The sequence below is a fragment of the Parasteatoda tepidariorum genome, chromosome 8, assembly GCF_982258835.1.
Source record: "Parasteatoda tepidariorum strain Cologne lab strain chromosome 8, Ptep-v5.0, whole genome shotgun sequence".
NCBI classification, from domain to species: Eukaryota; Metazoa; Arthropoda; class Arachnida; order Araneae; family Theridiidae; genus Parasteatoda; species Parasteatoda tepidariorum.
Window position 1 is genome coordinate 106,736,607 of NC_141762.1, and position 16,664 is coordinate 106,753,270.

The 16,664-nt window shown below is 27.4% G+C and overlaps 2 protein-coding genes across 23 annotated transcripts in view; one reads left to right on the forward strand and one right to left on the reverse strand.

Moving 5' to 3' along the window:
- Positions 1–1,648, reverse strand: part of LOC147806646 (cell cycle checkpoint protein RAD17-like) — a 30,044-nt gene extending 28,396 nt beyond the window's left edge. For 3 of the 5 annotated variants that reach the window (XR_015428413.1, XR_015428414.1, XM_087149210.1), the window contains exon 1: positions 100–1,645. Coding sequence is in view for 1 of the 5 variants with exons in the window: in XM_087149210.1 (XP_087005336.1) it covers positions 100–121 (22 nt within the window). In the remaining 4 variants the exon portion in view is untranslated. Of the gene's footprint in view, positions 1–99 lie in introns of all 5 variants that reach the window. The other 2 variants (XR_015428412.1, XR_015428415.1) reach the window with 2 other exon arrangements.
- Positions 1,649–4,967: 3,319 nt separating this feature from the next.
- LOC147806647 (uncharacterized) overlaps positions 4,968–16,664 on the forward strand; it is a 74,337-nt gene continuing 62,640 nt past the window's right edge. For 4 of the 18 annotated variants that reach the window (XR_015428421.1, XR_015428434.1, XR_015428433.1 and 1 more), the window contains exons 1-3: positions 4,979–5,121; positions 5,194–5,418; positions 9,394–9,526. The gene's annotated coding sequence lies outside the window, so the exon portion shown is untranslated. Of the gene's footprint in view, positions 5,419–9,393; positions 9,527–16,664 lie in introns of all 18 variants that reach the window. The other 14 variants (XR_015428420.1, XR_015428417.1, XR_015428424.1 and 11 more) reach the window with 7 other exon arrangements.

Genomic DNA, 16,664 nt, shown 5'->3' on the forward strand with positions numbered 1-16,664 from the left:
GAATGATAAACCAGAAAATACATTTGAATAACTGGAATTTTTTTAACATTTTCTAATAAAATTCAAAATAAAACAAACTTCTAACTTATTTACACATACAACTTGAATTAATCAACAACATAACGAAATTGCAGGTCTTCCTTCTTTACTCATCATTATCATAGTTGGCCAGACAGCTCAATGTGGGCCAATGCCTTCCTCTGAAGATTTCTCCATGATGACTTCCGATTTATCTTTGATCTCCAATTCTTTGTATTAATTGCAGGAAAATCAGACTCCAACGAGGCAGCCTATCTCAACCGTAGCCTTCTTCTCTTTCTTGCTCCAGTTGGTTTAAAAAGCAGCATCGTTTTTATTGTATTGTCATCACTCATTCGAATCACGTGGGCCATCCAATTTATTTTATTTATTTTTATGTATTTAATAATACAGTATGGGACCCCTAACCAGGCAGCACTTAAACTTAAGAAATTTTTATTGATAAGAGGAAAAAAAATCAGTTATATATTCTTTTTATTTGGAATTTTATTCTGCTGAAGCAAGTAACTTTATTTTATCTTTTAAAAATAAAAAAAGCATGAAAAAAAAAATAAATCAGTGTCAAAGGAAACATCTGTTTCCAAAGCAGTTTAAAATAAAGTGAAAGGGAAAAGTAAAAACACCTGCATTTCCAATGAACAAAATAAAGAAATGGAAGTAGGAAAAAACTGATCAATCAATCTTGACAGCTGTGCAAGTGCTACTGGTTTGTCCCCACATTTCCCTCTCCAATTTGACCATAAATTAGCCACACCCTTTTGACATTAAAAGAACCACTTGGGGTACAAGATGAACTATCCCTTTTGCTGCTTTTTTTATTTGATGTAAATTATACTCTTTTGTTTTCTTATTAGTTATTAACTGATATATTTTTTTTTTTATCATTATTAGTTTTTAGCTTGAAACTGGAATTCTGAGGAATTTCTGAAACATGGAATTTCATCGGTGCCATGAGTGCCGGATTTGAGGTCCTATACTGTATAGGGTTGTTTATAAATCTTGTATAGTTCAAAGTTATATCTCATTCTCCAGTAATTGTTTTCATTTACACCACCATGTATACTCAGCAAAATCTTTCTCTCAAATATTGCGAATACTTTTTCTCCAGTTTTGTCATTGTCCAAACTTCAGAAGCGTATGTCAAGACTGACCGGACAAGAGCTTTGTAGATTAAGAACTTTGCTTTTCTAGAAAGAAACCTAGATTTACTAATTCTTCCCAGCCTTATTTGCCAAATAGAGCCGGTTTTTTATTTTAGGAGTCATTCTGCTGTCAATGGTAATAATTGATCCTAAGTAAATAAAACTCCTTACTGTTTCAAATCCATAAGAATCTATTACAAGATAGGAGAATGGGACTCTGTTTCTTGAGAATAATATATATATTTTTTTCTCTACATTTATAACTAAGCCCATTTATCTTGCAGCCACCTCAAGGGCAAGAAATGCATCTTTCAGGACAGGAAGAGAATGAGCAATTACATCTACATCATCTTTCTTCTTGACCAGCTAAGTGTAAATCAGAGTTTGTTCATTAGAAAACAACAAATTTCCAACACAATCGAGCTACCAGGTCTTGCCCCACTTTTTCCCTTCATTAATTTAATTAAAAATATAAATACTTAAAATTCGCTTAACTGCATTTGTATTTGAATGAGAGGAACTGCATATTCAAAATAAAACAAGAATTTATTAGTTCCATTCTGAATCCAGACTTGTACTTCAGAAACTTTTTTTTTATGAATTGCAAGCTCTTCCTAAAAAGAAAATAGTTCATCAATAGTTCATTATTTTTTACAAAAACATATTAAATAAAATATGAAATATTAATTTTGAGAAAATTATTTTAAGTAAAAGAAAATTTTTATTAAACTTCTTTATTGAAATTTTATTATATCTAGGAAAAAGAAAAAAAAAATCAAGCACATTTTACTACAGCAGAAAACCTATTATCCGGAACGATCGGCATCATCGCTATTCTGAATAACTGATTTTTCCGGTTCTCTAAATCGCTACAAAATGCAGTTTTTTTATTGTCAAACCCAACTATAAAAAAATAAATTATTATTTAGAAATAATTTTAAAAAGAAGAAAAAATGATAAAGTAATACACATAAGATTAATAACATAAAAAGGAAAAAAAATAATGAAATAAAAATACATACAGGCTTAATATAAAATGAAAAAAAGGGGGAGATGGACTCTATCTTCCACATTGTTTTCTTCTACTTCCCCATTATCTGCGCCAGGACTCAAAACCATCCACTCCATTTTTTACTTCATTATTAAAAAATGAAAATGGAAAACTTAGAGCTTTTCTTTTCCCTTCTACGTCTGAGAGAGACAACATTGGAGTATAATTCTGGATGAAAAATAAATTCTTTCGAAAATTTCTGGAGAAAAGGAAAACAAATTTTTTTACTTTGTTATTCTTTATTATTCTCAAATGAGAAGTGAAAAATCTCGAGCATTTCTTTTCCCTCCTCCTATGAGCTAGAAAGACATCGTTTGAATATAATTCTGGATGGGGAAAAAAAATTTTTGAAAATTTCTGCAGAAAAAGAAATTTACATTTTTTTACTTCCCAAAGGAAAATACTTTCTACAATAAAGTCTGTAATGTTCTGTGACAATATCGCCGTGATTCTGGCAAGAAATTACTATCTAGAAGAGTTTAACTAGGGTTTCAACATTTTGATAAAACATTAATTGAAATCAGAAGGAAAAACATGTGTATCACAATCTTATTCCTTATTAAGATGAGCGATTTTATTTCTCCTCTACTCCAGTTAAACCAGCAGTTTTCAGTTAAATTAGCAAGCAGACATAATAAAAAGAATTTATGTTCTACCATGTTCTGCCTCCTCCTCACACCCCATTCCAAATGAATGAATTGAAAAACAGGTGCAGTTCTAATACTTGACCTTTTGAGTCCCTATGCTGCAAGGGGGAATAGCAGAAATGACAGATATTTTTAAAAAAAATAAGAAATAACAGGAAAAAAAAGAAGGGGTACAGAGATAATAGGAGTTCTGCAGTCCCTGTAGGGCATACTTTAAGAGATTTCCAAGAATCAAAGAAGACAAATAAAATTATTTATTTTAACTCTTCTGGACAAAGTAATCAACAGACATATTCTTATTGTGAGAAGCTGGCAGTAATGACTCCCCTTGCTTAAGGGCCAGATGATAAGAAAACAGATGTTCAATAAGTCACCCTTTCTCACAGAGCTGTGATTGAAAAGAAACACCTATGTAGAAGGGAATGATTGATGTTATTTAGTACAAGACTCTTACCTCTCTCGACAGTGTAGGAAACTAATGCTTATTTCTAAAATGATGGTAAAGTAAACACCTTTTAAAAAAGTCAGAAAAATCTTATGAGGGAAATTTTTTTTTTTAAATAGTGGGGAAAATTTATCAAATTTCGTTCCGGTTTTTTGGTTTTCTGATTTCCGGATAAGAGTCTCTGTATTGTACTTAGAAAAATAACTAATCGAACAAAGGATTGGTAAAAAATCAATCTGTAAGAAACAAACAAATAAAAGAAAAAAACTGTCACTGTAGTTACAACAACTATTGATATTCAAATAAATTTGCTATTTCAACAATATATACACTTAGGAAATTTTATTTAACTCTATTTGGATCAAAATTTCAAAACATAAAAAATACCAAAAGATCTTATTTTTTACAAGTACAAATCTCAAAAATTATAAGATATACTTAAAATCAAGAATAGAGAGCAGTTTCAGATTTGCACTGATAAAAATGTACAAGTACATTTTTATCAGAGTACAATTAATAAGAGGGTAAAAATATACTTGAGCGTGCCCCTTGGCGACTTATGTTTGGCACCATTCCTTGTGGAACACCATGGTAACAGGAATGCGGCCAAAACATAATATTCCAATAAAACATTGGAAAATTTCAACAAACCATCGACCAAAACTTTATAAAATTACAATATTGTTGTCGTGTCTATGCTCATGCAAAGATTAGAGTCCTCCAAAAGTCTTGATAACAAGGTTTGCAAGTTCTGGAGCCCGATGGCCATGGAGAATTTCGATGGGAGGTGCTCCAAGTTGAAAGAGGGAGCCGAAATTACAATGAACCCAATATAAGCAAAACTAATAAACCCAAAAAAGTGCATTTTGTATCTAAACAAAAATTAATGAAGTAAGCACAGACAGAAAAGGAAAAAAACTCCCACAAACAGGACATTTATATCTATTACTATTTAAACCTTCATTCATACACCAGTCAATCACTGCTTTTTTTCCATTGTTATTCAAATCATACAGAAACTTAAGATTTATCTCATTTACTGCAGTCTTTCTTAGGACCAGAAGCAAGATTAACCTTATCCAATGTAGAACTAACGGACCTCTGAAATTACATAAACCATTGAACATTTAAAAATAACGCTAGAATCTAATTCTAAATCAATCAGAATCACGATTGGGTTTCACAACTTGGCGAGAATCAAGGGGCACCCTCAAATATAGTCTACCCGTTCCTGAGAAAAGGGAACAGATGAGTTGTACAATATTTAGTCTTACAACATTAGTCGGTGAAAATTCTTCGACCCATGTCGAGTAATGTTCAGAATTATCATTCCCGCCCTGAAACAAATCTTTGTGTTTGCGCTTTAGTGAAGACCCTTTGGAGACCATAATAAAGTGGAGTCTTAGAATCACAATGAAAGAAGTTTTAAAATATCGCTTTTCCTCTATGGTCAAGCATAATGACTTTGTTTTGGTGGAAATGTTCAAAACTTCACTTTACCGTGCCCAAACCGATTTTGGAGTGAAAATATGTTGCAAAATTATGAGCTTGTGGCTTTATTATACTTTATAGAGATTTTTGCGGTAGTTCTATGTAAGCTATAAGTTGAACCTCTGAGACTCCATCAAAGTCATCATATGTTTGAAATCAAACCACTGCAGAAAGCTTGAAAGTTGGGTAGAGCAAAAAAAAAACTTTTTTTTAATTTGTATATTTCTTTAACTATGGGTTATCCTAGTATTTTAAAAAATCAGTTAACTTGTAAACAAGGCGCTGTTTGCACAATCTGCTTTAATTGTATGTTTTGTTAACCATTTAAAGTGCAATGCTCTTTGTTTTTCTTACTGAACCCTTTTATTTTATTTTTAGTTGATGGAAACTATTGCATGACTGGTGGATCTGATAAATCAATAAAACTATGGAAACTTTTTAAATCATCGCTCTTGAAGACTTATATGGGACACGAATATGAAGTGTTAGACGTTCAGTCTTCAGCTGATAGTTCACATATAACATCCAGTGGAATGGACAAAACCATTTTTTATTGGGACGTTAGTACCGCCCAAATAGTGAGAAAGTTTCGAGGTCGTGCTGGTATGTTCTTTTATTAGAGAGTTGGGCAATTTTCTTAATGTTGATTTCATATGTAATTATTGGAGATCTTAATTGTTTTAGTATATAGCATTTTTTTTCTTCGCAATACATTAGGGAATCTGTTCAAGCCATCTACTGTTAAGCTAAAAAGTATTGAACTTCGAAATTTTAAAAAAAGTAAATAAAAATATGTAGAAGTTTGTCTGAGGAGGCTTAGGGTTATACCCATTAAGTTGGTCCTCTTTTGTGCATTTTTTTTTTCTTTTTATAGTTTCCCACTTTTCACTGCCTGAAAATCTTAAATGCTTAGCAATTACTTTAGGAAAGTACTAATACAATGGTCTTTTTTAAATCTACACTCAGTTTTGTGATCAAGAGTATTTCCAAACTTCTCAAGCCAAAAATGTAATCATTAAAAAATAAAGTATATTTAAATAATTAAATCCTGCAAAACTGGTTTTGAAACCATTGTGGGGGGATTAAATTTGCCTAAAAATGTCTTCTGTCTCAAAAAAAATTCTAAGAGAAGTTTTGAACATTTTGTTTTTATTATTTAGATGAAAAAAACTCCAGGGGCCTAACTACTAGGGTGTTGTAAGGGTCATCTTGTCCTGTTAGTGTTGCATGTTATAACCTTAATTGGCAATTTCTAAATTGTCAGTATCAATGGATACACATTTCAAACAATAGGCTTTCTTTTTTTAATTTTCAAGGTTTTTATAATGTTTTAATTTCTAACATTCTTCACATATTAAACTGGTGTTAACACTAAAAGCTATTTTAAATCACTTTAACAATGTTCTAATTTTCTTTTGAAAATCCGAAGCTAAGCTACAAATTAAGCTTGTAAAAATAAATTCATCTTAGTTATTTTATAAACATTTAAAAAATATTATCTATGTTTCTATTTAAAGAAATGCAGATTCCCATTAAGTGTAAAATTTTACACTTTTAAGTGTACAATTTTTATGAGAAAATTTATTATTTTTTACACATTTTCTATTCAAACTACAACTATTAATATAAATAATAAAAAATAACTTTTACAGAGAATTACTTAAAAAGACAAAAACATTTGGTTTAAACCAGCCAACCCTAGTACAAACAATGTCAGTTTTTGGTTTGTAAAAGTCATTGCCCAACAACCACATGCATAGGTGTTGAAAATAAGAAATATGTTTATTAATGATAATAATACTTATAAAATACGATAATATCACAATCATTATTATTGACTATAATTATCAAATAGTGAGACCAAATTTACCTGATAGGCAGCAGCTTGAAGCTCAAAGAACTTAAGGGGCTCCCGTAACTAAAACACTATGTCTTTTAACTAAAATATCTGTTTTTTGGTTTTGTGAAATGAATGAGCTTAAAATGCAAACAAAATTGCTATTAATTTAATGTTTAATAATCAATAATAAATAAAATAATTTTTAAGAAAAAAAAACTTTTCTTTGGTTTTGAAGGAAAACTTTCAAAATAAATTTGGAGTTTAACTTATAAGAATCCAGTTAATGTAGTCTAAATTAATCTCCCAGATATTATTTTCACTTTATATAAATTTTGTCTTAAAATGTTTAACAATGTTTTCTTTTGAAAATTTCTGAAACTGTAATACTTTGGTTGAAAAATTAACGCAATTCTAAGTTTTCAATTTGAAGGTTCTAATTGATGTTCAAAAAACAATATATTAAATTTTGTACAAGGGAACTATTTTTTTAAGTTTCTATAGCAAATATTTTTTTCCTTACCTCACTTTGCAATGTACTTTTTTCTAATTTGTACATTAGAAAAATATAAAATAATTGATTAAAAATATAAAAATGTAAAGCTTACAAGTTACAAGTAGTATGACATGATATTATTTTAAAGCAAAAGTGCATTTATTTTTTTTATTTTTTTTCAAATTCCACATTTTTTATCACATGCAATATTTATTTTGAAACTTATATATTTGATATTAGGAGTTTAAAGAGATATTTTTATGAAAGGTGCTCCAAGACTAGGCAAACAAGTGTGCACAGCATTTGGTACTTACTGGAAAGTCTTATATTTAAGTTTGTGTGACCAGGGGTCTGTCAAGTGCAGATTTACTACCGCTTAGTGGTACCTTCACAAATTCAACTTTAGAAAAACCGTAGTTTCACAAGCTGCTTTTAAAAAAGCAAGCCTCTGTAAACTTTACAGGAAGTCAAAATTCGAACATATTGAGAATGATTTTTATGGATTTTTCAATTTGGATACAATTTTAACCCCAAATGTTTACAACAGTGAAATTATTTTTGAATATATGGAGAAAAATATATAAAAATTTTGAAGTCATAAATGATTTATATTTAGTAACAGGTTTTGAAAATATTTTCTTACTTTACCATATTTTTGTATTGATTTTTCAATATAATTTTTAATTTTCACAAATTATGTCTAAATTTTCACAAAATAGATACCTCTCAGAGAAACCTAGACAAACCCCTATACAAAAGATTCTGGGACATCTTTGTATTAAAGTATGAAAAACTTTATTATCTTTACATATTTCTGTTGGTCCCGCAGTGGACTGATCGTAAACACATGATTCCCAGTAAAACACGGAAGTCAAGCATCACTGGCTGCGATCAGTGAACGTGTGGGTGACCACTTTGATCAGCCTGCATAGAAACCAAGTGTGTGTGGTGTCTGTCTTCGTTAAACTGTTCTACCGTAAAATGCTCATCTTTGTGCGTAGATCGCCGAGCTACCAAAGCAAAGGAACCATCCCTTCTTCAGAGAATTGTGATGGCGTGTCTTCGGATCATCCTCAAGGATGTTTCCCAGACCGTCGCCAATAGCCCATTGTGCAGCTTTAGTGCAACGTAAATAAATACCTACCTACATCTTCCTGTTGTAATAATAATTACCTATTATATTTTAATTTATCTCTCTTTGAATATTAAAAGGAAATGAGCAAAAGTTTCCCATTGTTTAAATAAATTTTATTTGATTGAGTATAATTTTAAATTTCATATGATGCAAAAGATTTTATGACATCTTTGCCAACATTGCAGCAGGAATGTGTAAATTTCAGTCTGTATCAGAGCATGAATTTTTTTTTTTTTTTTTTTTAATTTTTGTTTTATGAAAATAATTATTCATAACATTTGGATATATATTTACTTTTCATATTATAATGAAATGAGTAAAACTTTTTAAATTAATTTTGTTTTTCAATTATTTTAAATTTCACATGATGTGAAAGATTCTAGTATGTCATTGTATCAGAGCATCAAATATTTTAATTTACAACATTTTTCTTTATTTTGTAAAAGTAATTGCTTCTTGCATTTTAGCATAATTTTATTTAATATATTAACCTGTAATTTGTTGAGCTTTTTTTAAATGAATTTTGTTTAATTAAGTCTGGTTTTAAATTTTAGGTTTCATATGATACAAAAGGTTGTATGACATCTTTGTCAATATCAAAGCTAAAAATACTTTAATTTACATATTTCTTTTAGAAGAAAAAAAAAGCTCTTATATTATAACATAGTTTTATTCACTATATTAAAGAAGTCTAAGAGGTTTTTTAAAAAAATTAATTTTGAAATAAGTTTTTTTAATTGAGTACGATTTTTAGTTTTAGGTTTGACATGATACAAAATATTCTACGATTCCTAAGTCTGTATCAGGGAGTGAAATATTACTTTTTTAAAATCTTTCTTCTGTAAAACTATTTACTCATTACATTTTATGTATATTTACTTTTCATGGTATAGGTAAATGAGTAAAACTTTTAAATTGCTTACATTTTTTTCTAACATTTTAAATTTCACATGACGCAAGATATTCTAGGACATCATTGTCTCTATCAAATCTTAAAAGATATTATTTTTATTGAATTTTTTTTGTGCTCCTGATATTAAAATGTTATCAGTAATACTTTCAAACATCTAAAATAAAATTTAGTTTACGAGTTTTAATTTCAAATTTTAGGTCTTGCATGATGCTAAAGATTCTGTGACATCCTTGTCTGTATCTGGCTATGAAATACTCACAGCATCATTAGATTGCTGTATTAGACGTTATGACATGCGAAAAGGACTATTATGTCAAGATAATTTGAGTAGTAAGTTTTTAATTAAACTTTATGGCATTTAATAATGGTAACTGTGTATTTATAAAACATTTAAATAATTAACAAAAGAATATTTCATGATTTTTTCGGTGTAATTATTTTACCTGAAACTTTAAATATTTTATATTAAATATATATATATATAGCACAATAAAGACAAAAAGGATAAAGAGAAAAACGAAGAAAATTAAGGAAATAATTTTTATTATAAATAATATATAAGTTTTTTAACTTACTGCAGTACTGAAGTGCGTTTGATTTGTTAGTTACCAAGAATTGTCCAGAAAATGGATGTGCAAAATATAACATTATTTACTTGCAGCTTATGCACCGTAAATAAAACTTAGTAATTTTCTTCATTTTTCTCTTTATAATTTTTGTATTTATTTATTGTGCTATGTTTTAGTGATCATATTTATTGCAGCTTTAGCACCTAATATTATCCACTGTTAGTTTGCTTTTGTTTTCATTTTGTTTCCTTTTTTAATTTGTTTTTCATATTTCGTGTGTTTGGGATGTTGCTCTATGAGCCTATTTTCATGTATTTAGAAAGTAAGGACAATTTAGTGCCTGGTAAAAAATATGTTAAATATTTAAATTATTCTGTGTGTGAAACCCGATACGAAGAGCCTAATTCAGAGTTGACCTTCAGCTCAGCATCCTGCTACTCTGAAAGCAAAGGATTTTTTGTGTTGCATTCAATACCTGAAATTTTTCCATCTTATCAAGTGTGTGGTTGTAAACCATGTAAAACTTTCCCTATTATTGACAAAAATACATATAATTCATAATAACGGTAGCTCCAAATCTGTTTGTAAAATTAAATACGCTATTTGTATATTGGCCTGCTGTTTTTGTAATATGAAATATATTGAACAAACCAGTAACTCTCTTAATATTCAAAATAATCAACACTGTTCAGATATAAACAGTAATAAAATTATCAATAACCTGGAATTGAATTATTTTAGAGAACATCATTTTAGTAGTGCCGAAATTGTTTTAGTAATAGTAGATGATTTTGTTTAGATATAGATGATTTTGAAGACCACAAGAAGAAAATTACTACATGCTTTTCTACAAAAATTTTTTGCTGAATGAGCTAAACGATACCTTCCAACATACACAGATTAACTTTAATGATTCCTCAGCTTACTTACTTTTTCATATTAAAGATGAGCAAGCAAATATAGGTAAACGGGGAACAGGAAGGATTGAAAACTCTTTTAATAGTGAGAAATTAAATGTAAATTTTATTTCTAATATGGAAAAGATTTTAATAAACATTATAATATTAAACCTATGAAAGATTTTATTTTCTCCCTTAAGAATTATGATGTATATAAGCTTCAAGATCTTTATACTAACTTTTCTTTTATTAATTTACACTTCAAAATTCTTTGGTTCGATCTTGTTAAAGTCTTTCAATCTTGTTGTAAAAAATTTTAAATAAAAAGAAAAATTTAGATAATTTAAATTTCGTTATTAACTTTAAAAACCCTATTTTTATTAAGATCAAATTTCATAATATTTTTTTAAAAAAATTTTCGCTAAAAGATTTTAACATAATTAAAAACTTTGAATATAATAAATCTCTTGTTAGAACTATATTAAATTATAATGATATTAGCAAAAATTTTGGAAAAATTTATACACCCGATAATGAATATCACTGAAAAGAAAAGAAATATTTTGATTATTGATAAACATCATAAACATATTATTACTGGTAATTTAAATATTATTGAAAACTTAGAACTTAGAAATTTAATGATAAAAGGCACAAAATTTAGACCCATTTACAATATAATTACGATATGATTATAATGCAATTAATTTACGATATGGTTACATTTACGATATGATTATAAGACAATTAATAAAATTCTAAAATACTTTCTTAATGATCTCAATAGTTTCTGTTTAAAGGTCAAATAGATTGATGTCAAATAGATTCTCTTTACCTTTAGGTATGTTAACAGATTGGAAATCAGTTATTTATTATTACTTTAATAGCTTTTTTTCAATAATAATGAAAATTTAGATAACAAATTCAAAAAATTTTTCTAAAATTGTTCAATCAATTAAGCATCTACAAAAAAGTTTTGTATAAAGCAAGAAAAAAAATTATAGACAAAGCTAACAATAATTATGCAATCTTCTGTAAAAAATTCTATGTTGAACTTTTAAATAAAGAGTTAAAAAAAAATAGTGAAAATTTTAAGCTCAGTAATTTAAATAATAATACTATTATCATTAAAAAAATTTTAGCTTTATATTAAAGGTTAAAAATTAAAATTAGCAATATAGTTTCCTTACTTAATTATCAGTTCTAAATTTCATAAAATTTAGAACAATCACATCTGGGTCTAATACTTTCCTAATTAAACCTTGCATCATTTTCTCTTACTATTTAAATAAAATTATTAACAATATTATTAAAGAAGGTTTTTCTTGAATTATCACTAATAATCAACCAATTTTAAAATTTATTAAACACAATAAAATTAATTCTATTGCAACTTTTGATTTCCAGGTTTTTTTCAATGGCATTCCCCTTTCTAAACTAAAAGATGTCCTTTTGAATTATTTCTATGATTTTAAAAATTTCCTTAATTGGGATTTTGATTATTTGGAAATTCTAATTAATTTTTGTCTTTTTTAAGAATTATCTTTACAATGGAAAACATATTTTTATCCAAATTGATGGAATAAAACAAGGATCTAATTTTTCATCTCTCTTAGCTAACTTATTTTTGCTCTATTATGAAAAAAATCATGCTCTTAATATTAGATTTGTTGATGACTTAATTATCTTAAATTTTCATGATTATACTATTTTATTAAATAATATTTACCTCTAGGAATTTGTCTTGCTTCGTAATCATGATGATTATAATAATTTTAATTTTTTTGGATTTCGGTATTATAAAAGAAGAAGATATCTGCTTTATTGATTTATGCGATAAAAGAAATTATTTTAATTTTAATATAAATAAACTAATTACTTGGAATTCTAATGGTTCTAAAAGCATCTATTTAAATACCATTTTTAATCAAACAAATAGAATTAAAAGAATATGTAGTAGTTTTTATTTATCCCAAAAGCTAATAGAAAAACTCTTTCAAAGTTTGGTCAAAAAAGCAATGGATACCCAACTAAAGTAAATAAATTCTCTATAAAAATCATTGGGTTAATTGTATGTTATTATAAATAAATTTACTAGAAACTTCTTTGTTTTATATATATCTGCCATGTGCAAATCCATTTCAGGCAATTTCTGTTTCTTTCTCTCTCTCTCTCTCTTTTAAATAAGTGTTAATTTTCTAAAATCATTAAAATTGTTTTATTAAATCTCAACCTCATTAATTATGAACTTCTTTAAATTATCCAGTATAATATGTGCTTATCAATTTTCAGGCCTATCCTTGGTAATAAATAAATCAAAAGCGCTTCGGTACTGCAGTAAGAACATTCTATAAAATGAAATCCCTGTATTTATGCTTTTACCTCAATTTGCACTTCGGTTTTCAGATTTTGTAATTTGGCAATCTTATTACGAAAATATTTTAAATCATTCTTGAAAATATTCCCTTACTTGTAAGTTCATTTGAATTCGCTACTCGCTTTAAAGATTTCCTTTTGTGCTGTGTTTTCTTCACATTTCATTTTCTGTTTTTTACTTGAAATTTTTACTTAATGTGTTTTATTTTGTTTCAAAAAAATTTTTTTTGAGTGCTCCTCACACTATTGTATTGATATATTTTGCTTTGGCTATATTGATGCAATATTGGAAAGCACTCCTTTTTGCGGATATAATCGTGTGAGCTGATGAAGAGTTGATATCTTTGTTTTTTCCAGGATTTTTATTAATAAAAATTTTTAATTTCATTTTATTTAAATAATTTTTTCTTCTCTTTTCACCATTCTGTAATTTTTTCCATGTTTCCATTCATTCTGAAATTAAACTATTATCCATTATTATTACATTCTGAATTATCCTTGATATTAAAGGGAGATAAATAGAAATAATTAAAAATTTTGGAAAAATCATTTTTATTTTTATCATATTACATAATACAAAAGTCCATTTAAACATAAATTTTAACGTTGAAAAATTTGTTCACAGAATTAAATTTAAAAAAATTAATATTTTGTCATTAAAAAAAAATGCTATTTAAATACTTTGATTTAAAGAAATATAAGGGTTAAAAATGATTAAAATTAAAACAAAACCCCTTCAGCTAAAAAGAATTAGCATTTAGTAGGGAATATACTCTAACTTTAAAACATTTATTTTAAATTAATCATAAGAGGCAGGGGCTGAGAGAGGGAAGAAAAAGAAGAAAGAAAAAAACGTTAATTTTGAAGGAATTATTTTACTTTAAAAAACTATTAAGATACTTGTTTTCAATTCCTTATGACCAATACTTTTTTAAAATGACACTTACTATTTACAGTTACACGTATATATTTAAAATCAATTAAAATTTACATTACTTTTCGAAACTTATTTTGATTTAATTTTTTAAAGTTAAAATTTAATGATATAGAAATCATTTCCCAGCATATGATCTGAAATGGTCTAAGTAGGAAGAAAATGGTTTAAAAATTTTTTTTAATGGTTATCCTGTAATTTGCAAAGCTTTTAAATATTGTGATAATTTTATCTACTTGATCATATGATAGCTTTTTCGAGTTATTAAATAAAAATTTTAATGATTTTGTTTGAAGACTGCTCTGTAATTTTTAACAGGCCAAATTCATTCTGGAAAACTGTCTTTCAACAGAAGCTGGTGTAGGCAGTATTAAACTTAGGGTAAATAACTTCATTAGTTTTGGAATCTATCACAAATGGTGTTCTTCCTTTCCTGATTTTTAAATCTCGTGAATACAAATAGCAATGTGCATTTACAATTTTCAAAAATCGCGATTTCAGAAACTTTGTGAAAATGGGTAGCAATAACTACTTAAAAGTCATTGGATTAACGATGGAATTGGCCTACATGAAGAACGTCAAAAAGTGATAACGAAAATCCGAAATTTGTGTATCGTAATAATGATGTATTAAAAATGTTAGGATTCTCAAAACTATGTGCAAATTCGTAGCATTAACTATCGGAAAAAAAGCGATCAAAAACTACATTGATTGAGACTGGGGGCATCCAAAACTTGAATATATAAATGTAAAATTTCCAAATTTTTTTAAAGGAAAAAAAAATTTGGAATTAATTTTTTTCATTTCGTTCAGATTCCTCTGGTTGTGCACCCCTATTATAGATAAAACATGGTCTGGATTTCATTGAAATTTACTTGAAATGTCTGGACAAGTCAGGGAAATTTTTTTTTCCTGTTTTAAGTGGGAACCCTTTATATTTTGGTGGAATATGTTTTAAGGTCATTATTTATATGTGTACCTGTAAAGAAGACTCCTGTATTTTACAACTATCTCCTGTTTACTCCTATATTCCCAAATTTCTCCGTATTTGTCGAAGAAATTAAAAAAAAAAAAACTTTTGGGCGATCAAATATCGACTGATGGCAAAAATAATTCTTTTATCTCGGAACAGGTTACCAGTGTGAGAATATGGCCAGTGCTGCAGTATGTTGAGTGTTAATAGTTTAAGTAATTATGCATAATGGTTTAAAGAAATTATCTTTAGATTAAGATTTATATGCATATTTTTTACTTCGATGAATGTAAGTGCTTATTGCCAGCTTCTCCTGGTTCAATTCTCCCAGCTTTTGTATTTTTTAGAAAATTCACTAAAATTGATTCAGTTTCCTATGAAATAGAATTTTTGTACAGGCTTGATTTAAATAAGTATTACTTATACACAATGAAGCGAACCTCATTTACAGAAAACAGTTCAAAAACCTTTTATACAGTTCATTTTTATTCAGAACTCTCTTTTTAAATTAATTTAAAATCTTCTCACAATGTTTGATGAATTAAATGCCTATTGATATTTGAAATAAATACATTGAGAATGCAGTTTTAATGCCTTATTTAATAGTTCTATTGATAAAAATATACTTATCTGGCCAATAACTAACTCTCTGAGTTTTTAGTCAAGTATTTCTATTTTATGTCGATTTAGGATTCTTTTCATACCAGCAAAAAAATCTCAATTCTGAACAAAATTATGCTAAAAAATTATATAAATTCTATGAAAAATTATTTTACTAATTGGTATAGTTTGAATCTATATGTCATGTACTTTTTGAATTAATATGAAAAAAAATTGTGCCTGTTAATGTATTAATGTACTAAAACAATTTCATTTCATTCTACTGTTAAAATATGTTGTAATATTCCTGAATTTTCCCTCTAAGTATTTGACTTTGGAATAAACTTACAAAAATAAATAGTATGCAGAGGAATATTATCATTTGAAATAATAATAATTATACAAAATTAAATAAGCTTATCTATTCTCAAAAATACAACTCATTTCTGCTGCTTATGATAACTCAATTTTTAAAAACTATTAGCTTCCAGCTTTAAAAAGTGTGATTTCTGTTGGTGTTGCTTCTTCATAGTTTTATTGTACCATGAGTACTCAAGATGGATCATCTCTCTTTGAAAATAACCGTTTAATGTACAGTATCTGATGAAATGATATTTTTATTCATTTAGAATGATCTAAAAATTCTAATTCTGCAACTTGAAATTAGAATATTTATAATTGAAGCACAAACATACTTACTAGTGTGATGAAACTAAATCACTAAGTAACATTTCTATTTCTATCAATGATTTTCCAACCTCATTAATTTACTTCCGAAGTGTTTACGAAGATCTTAAAAATTAGTTTAGAAAACACTATACCTTATATTAGAATTTATAGACATCTTTTTTTAAAGCAAAATCATTCGTACGGGAAACTGTAAAAAAACGTTTGGTGAAAGACTGCGGAAGATAGTTTCACACCTAAAATACCAAAAAAAACCTAAAAGTGTTTAAAGTAGGGGTGCACAATCTTTTTAAGAGAAGGGCCAATTGGACAGCAGGTTGACCAATTTGCTTGTCCAAGTATTTAGACAGATATTAGCAGTTATAGTATTTTTTATACCGAAACATCTATATACTAGATACTAAATTTTTTTTAATCAGTTAACTCAATA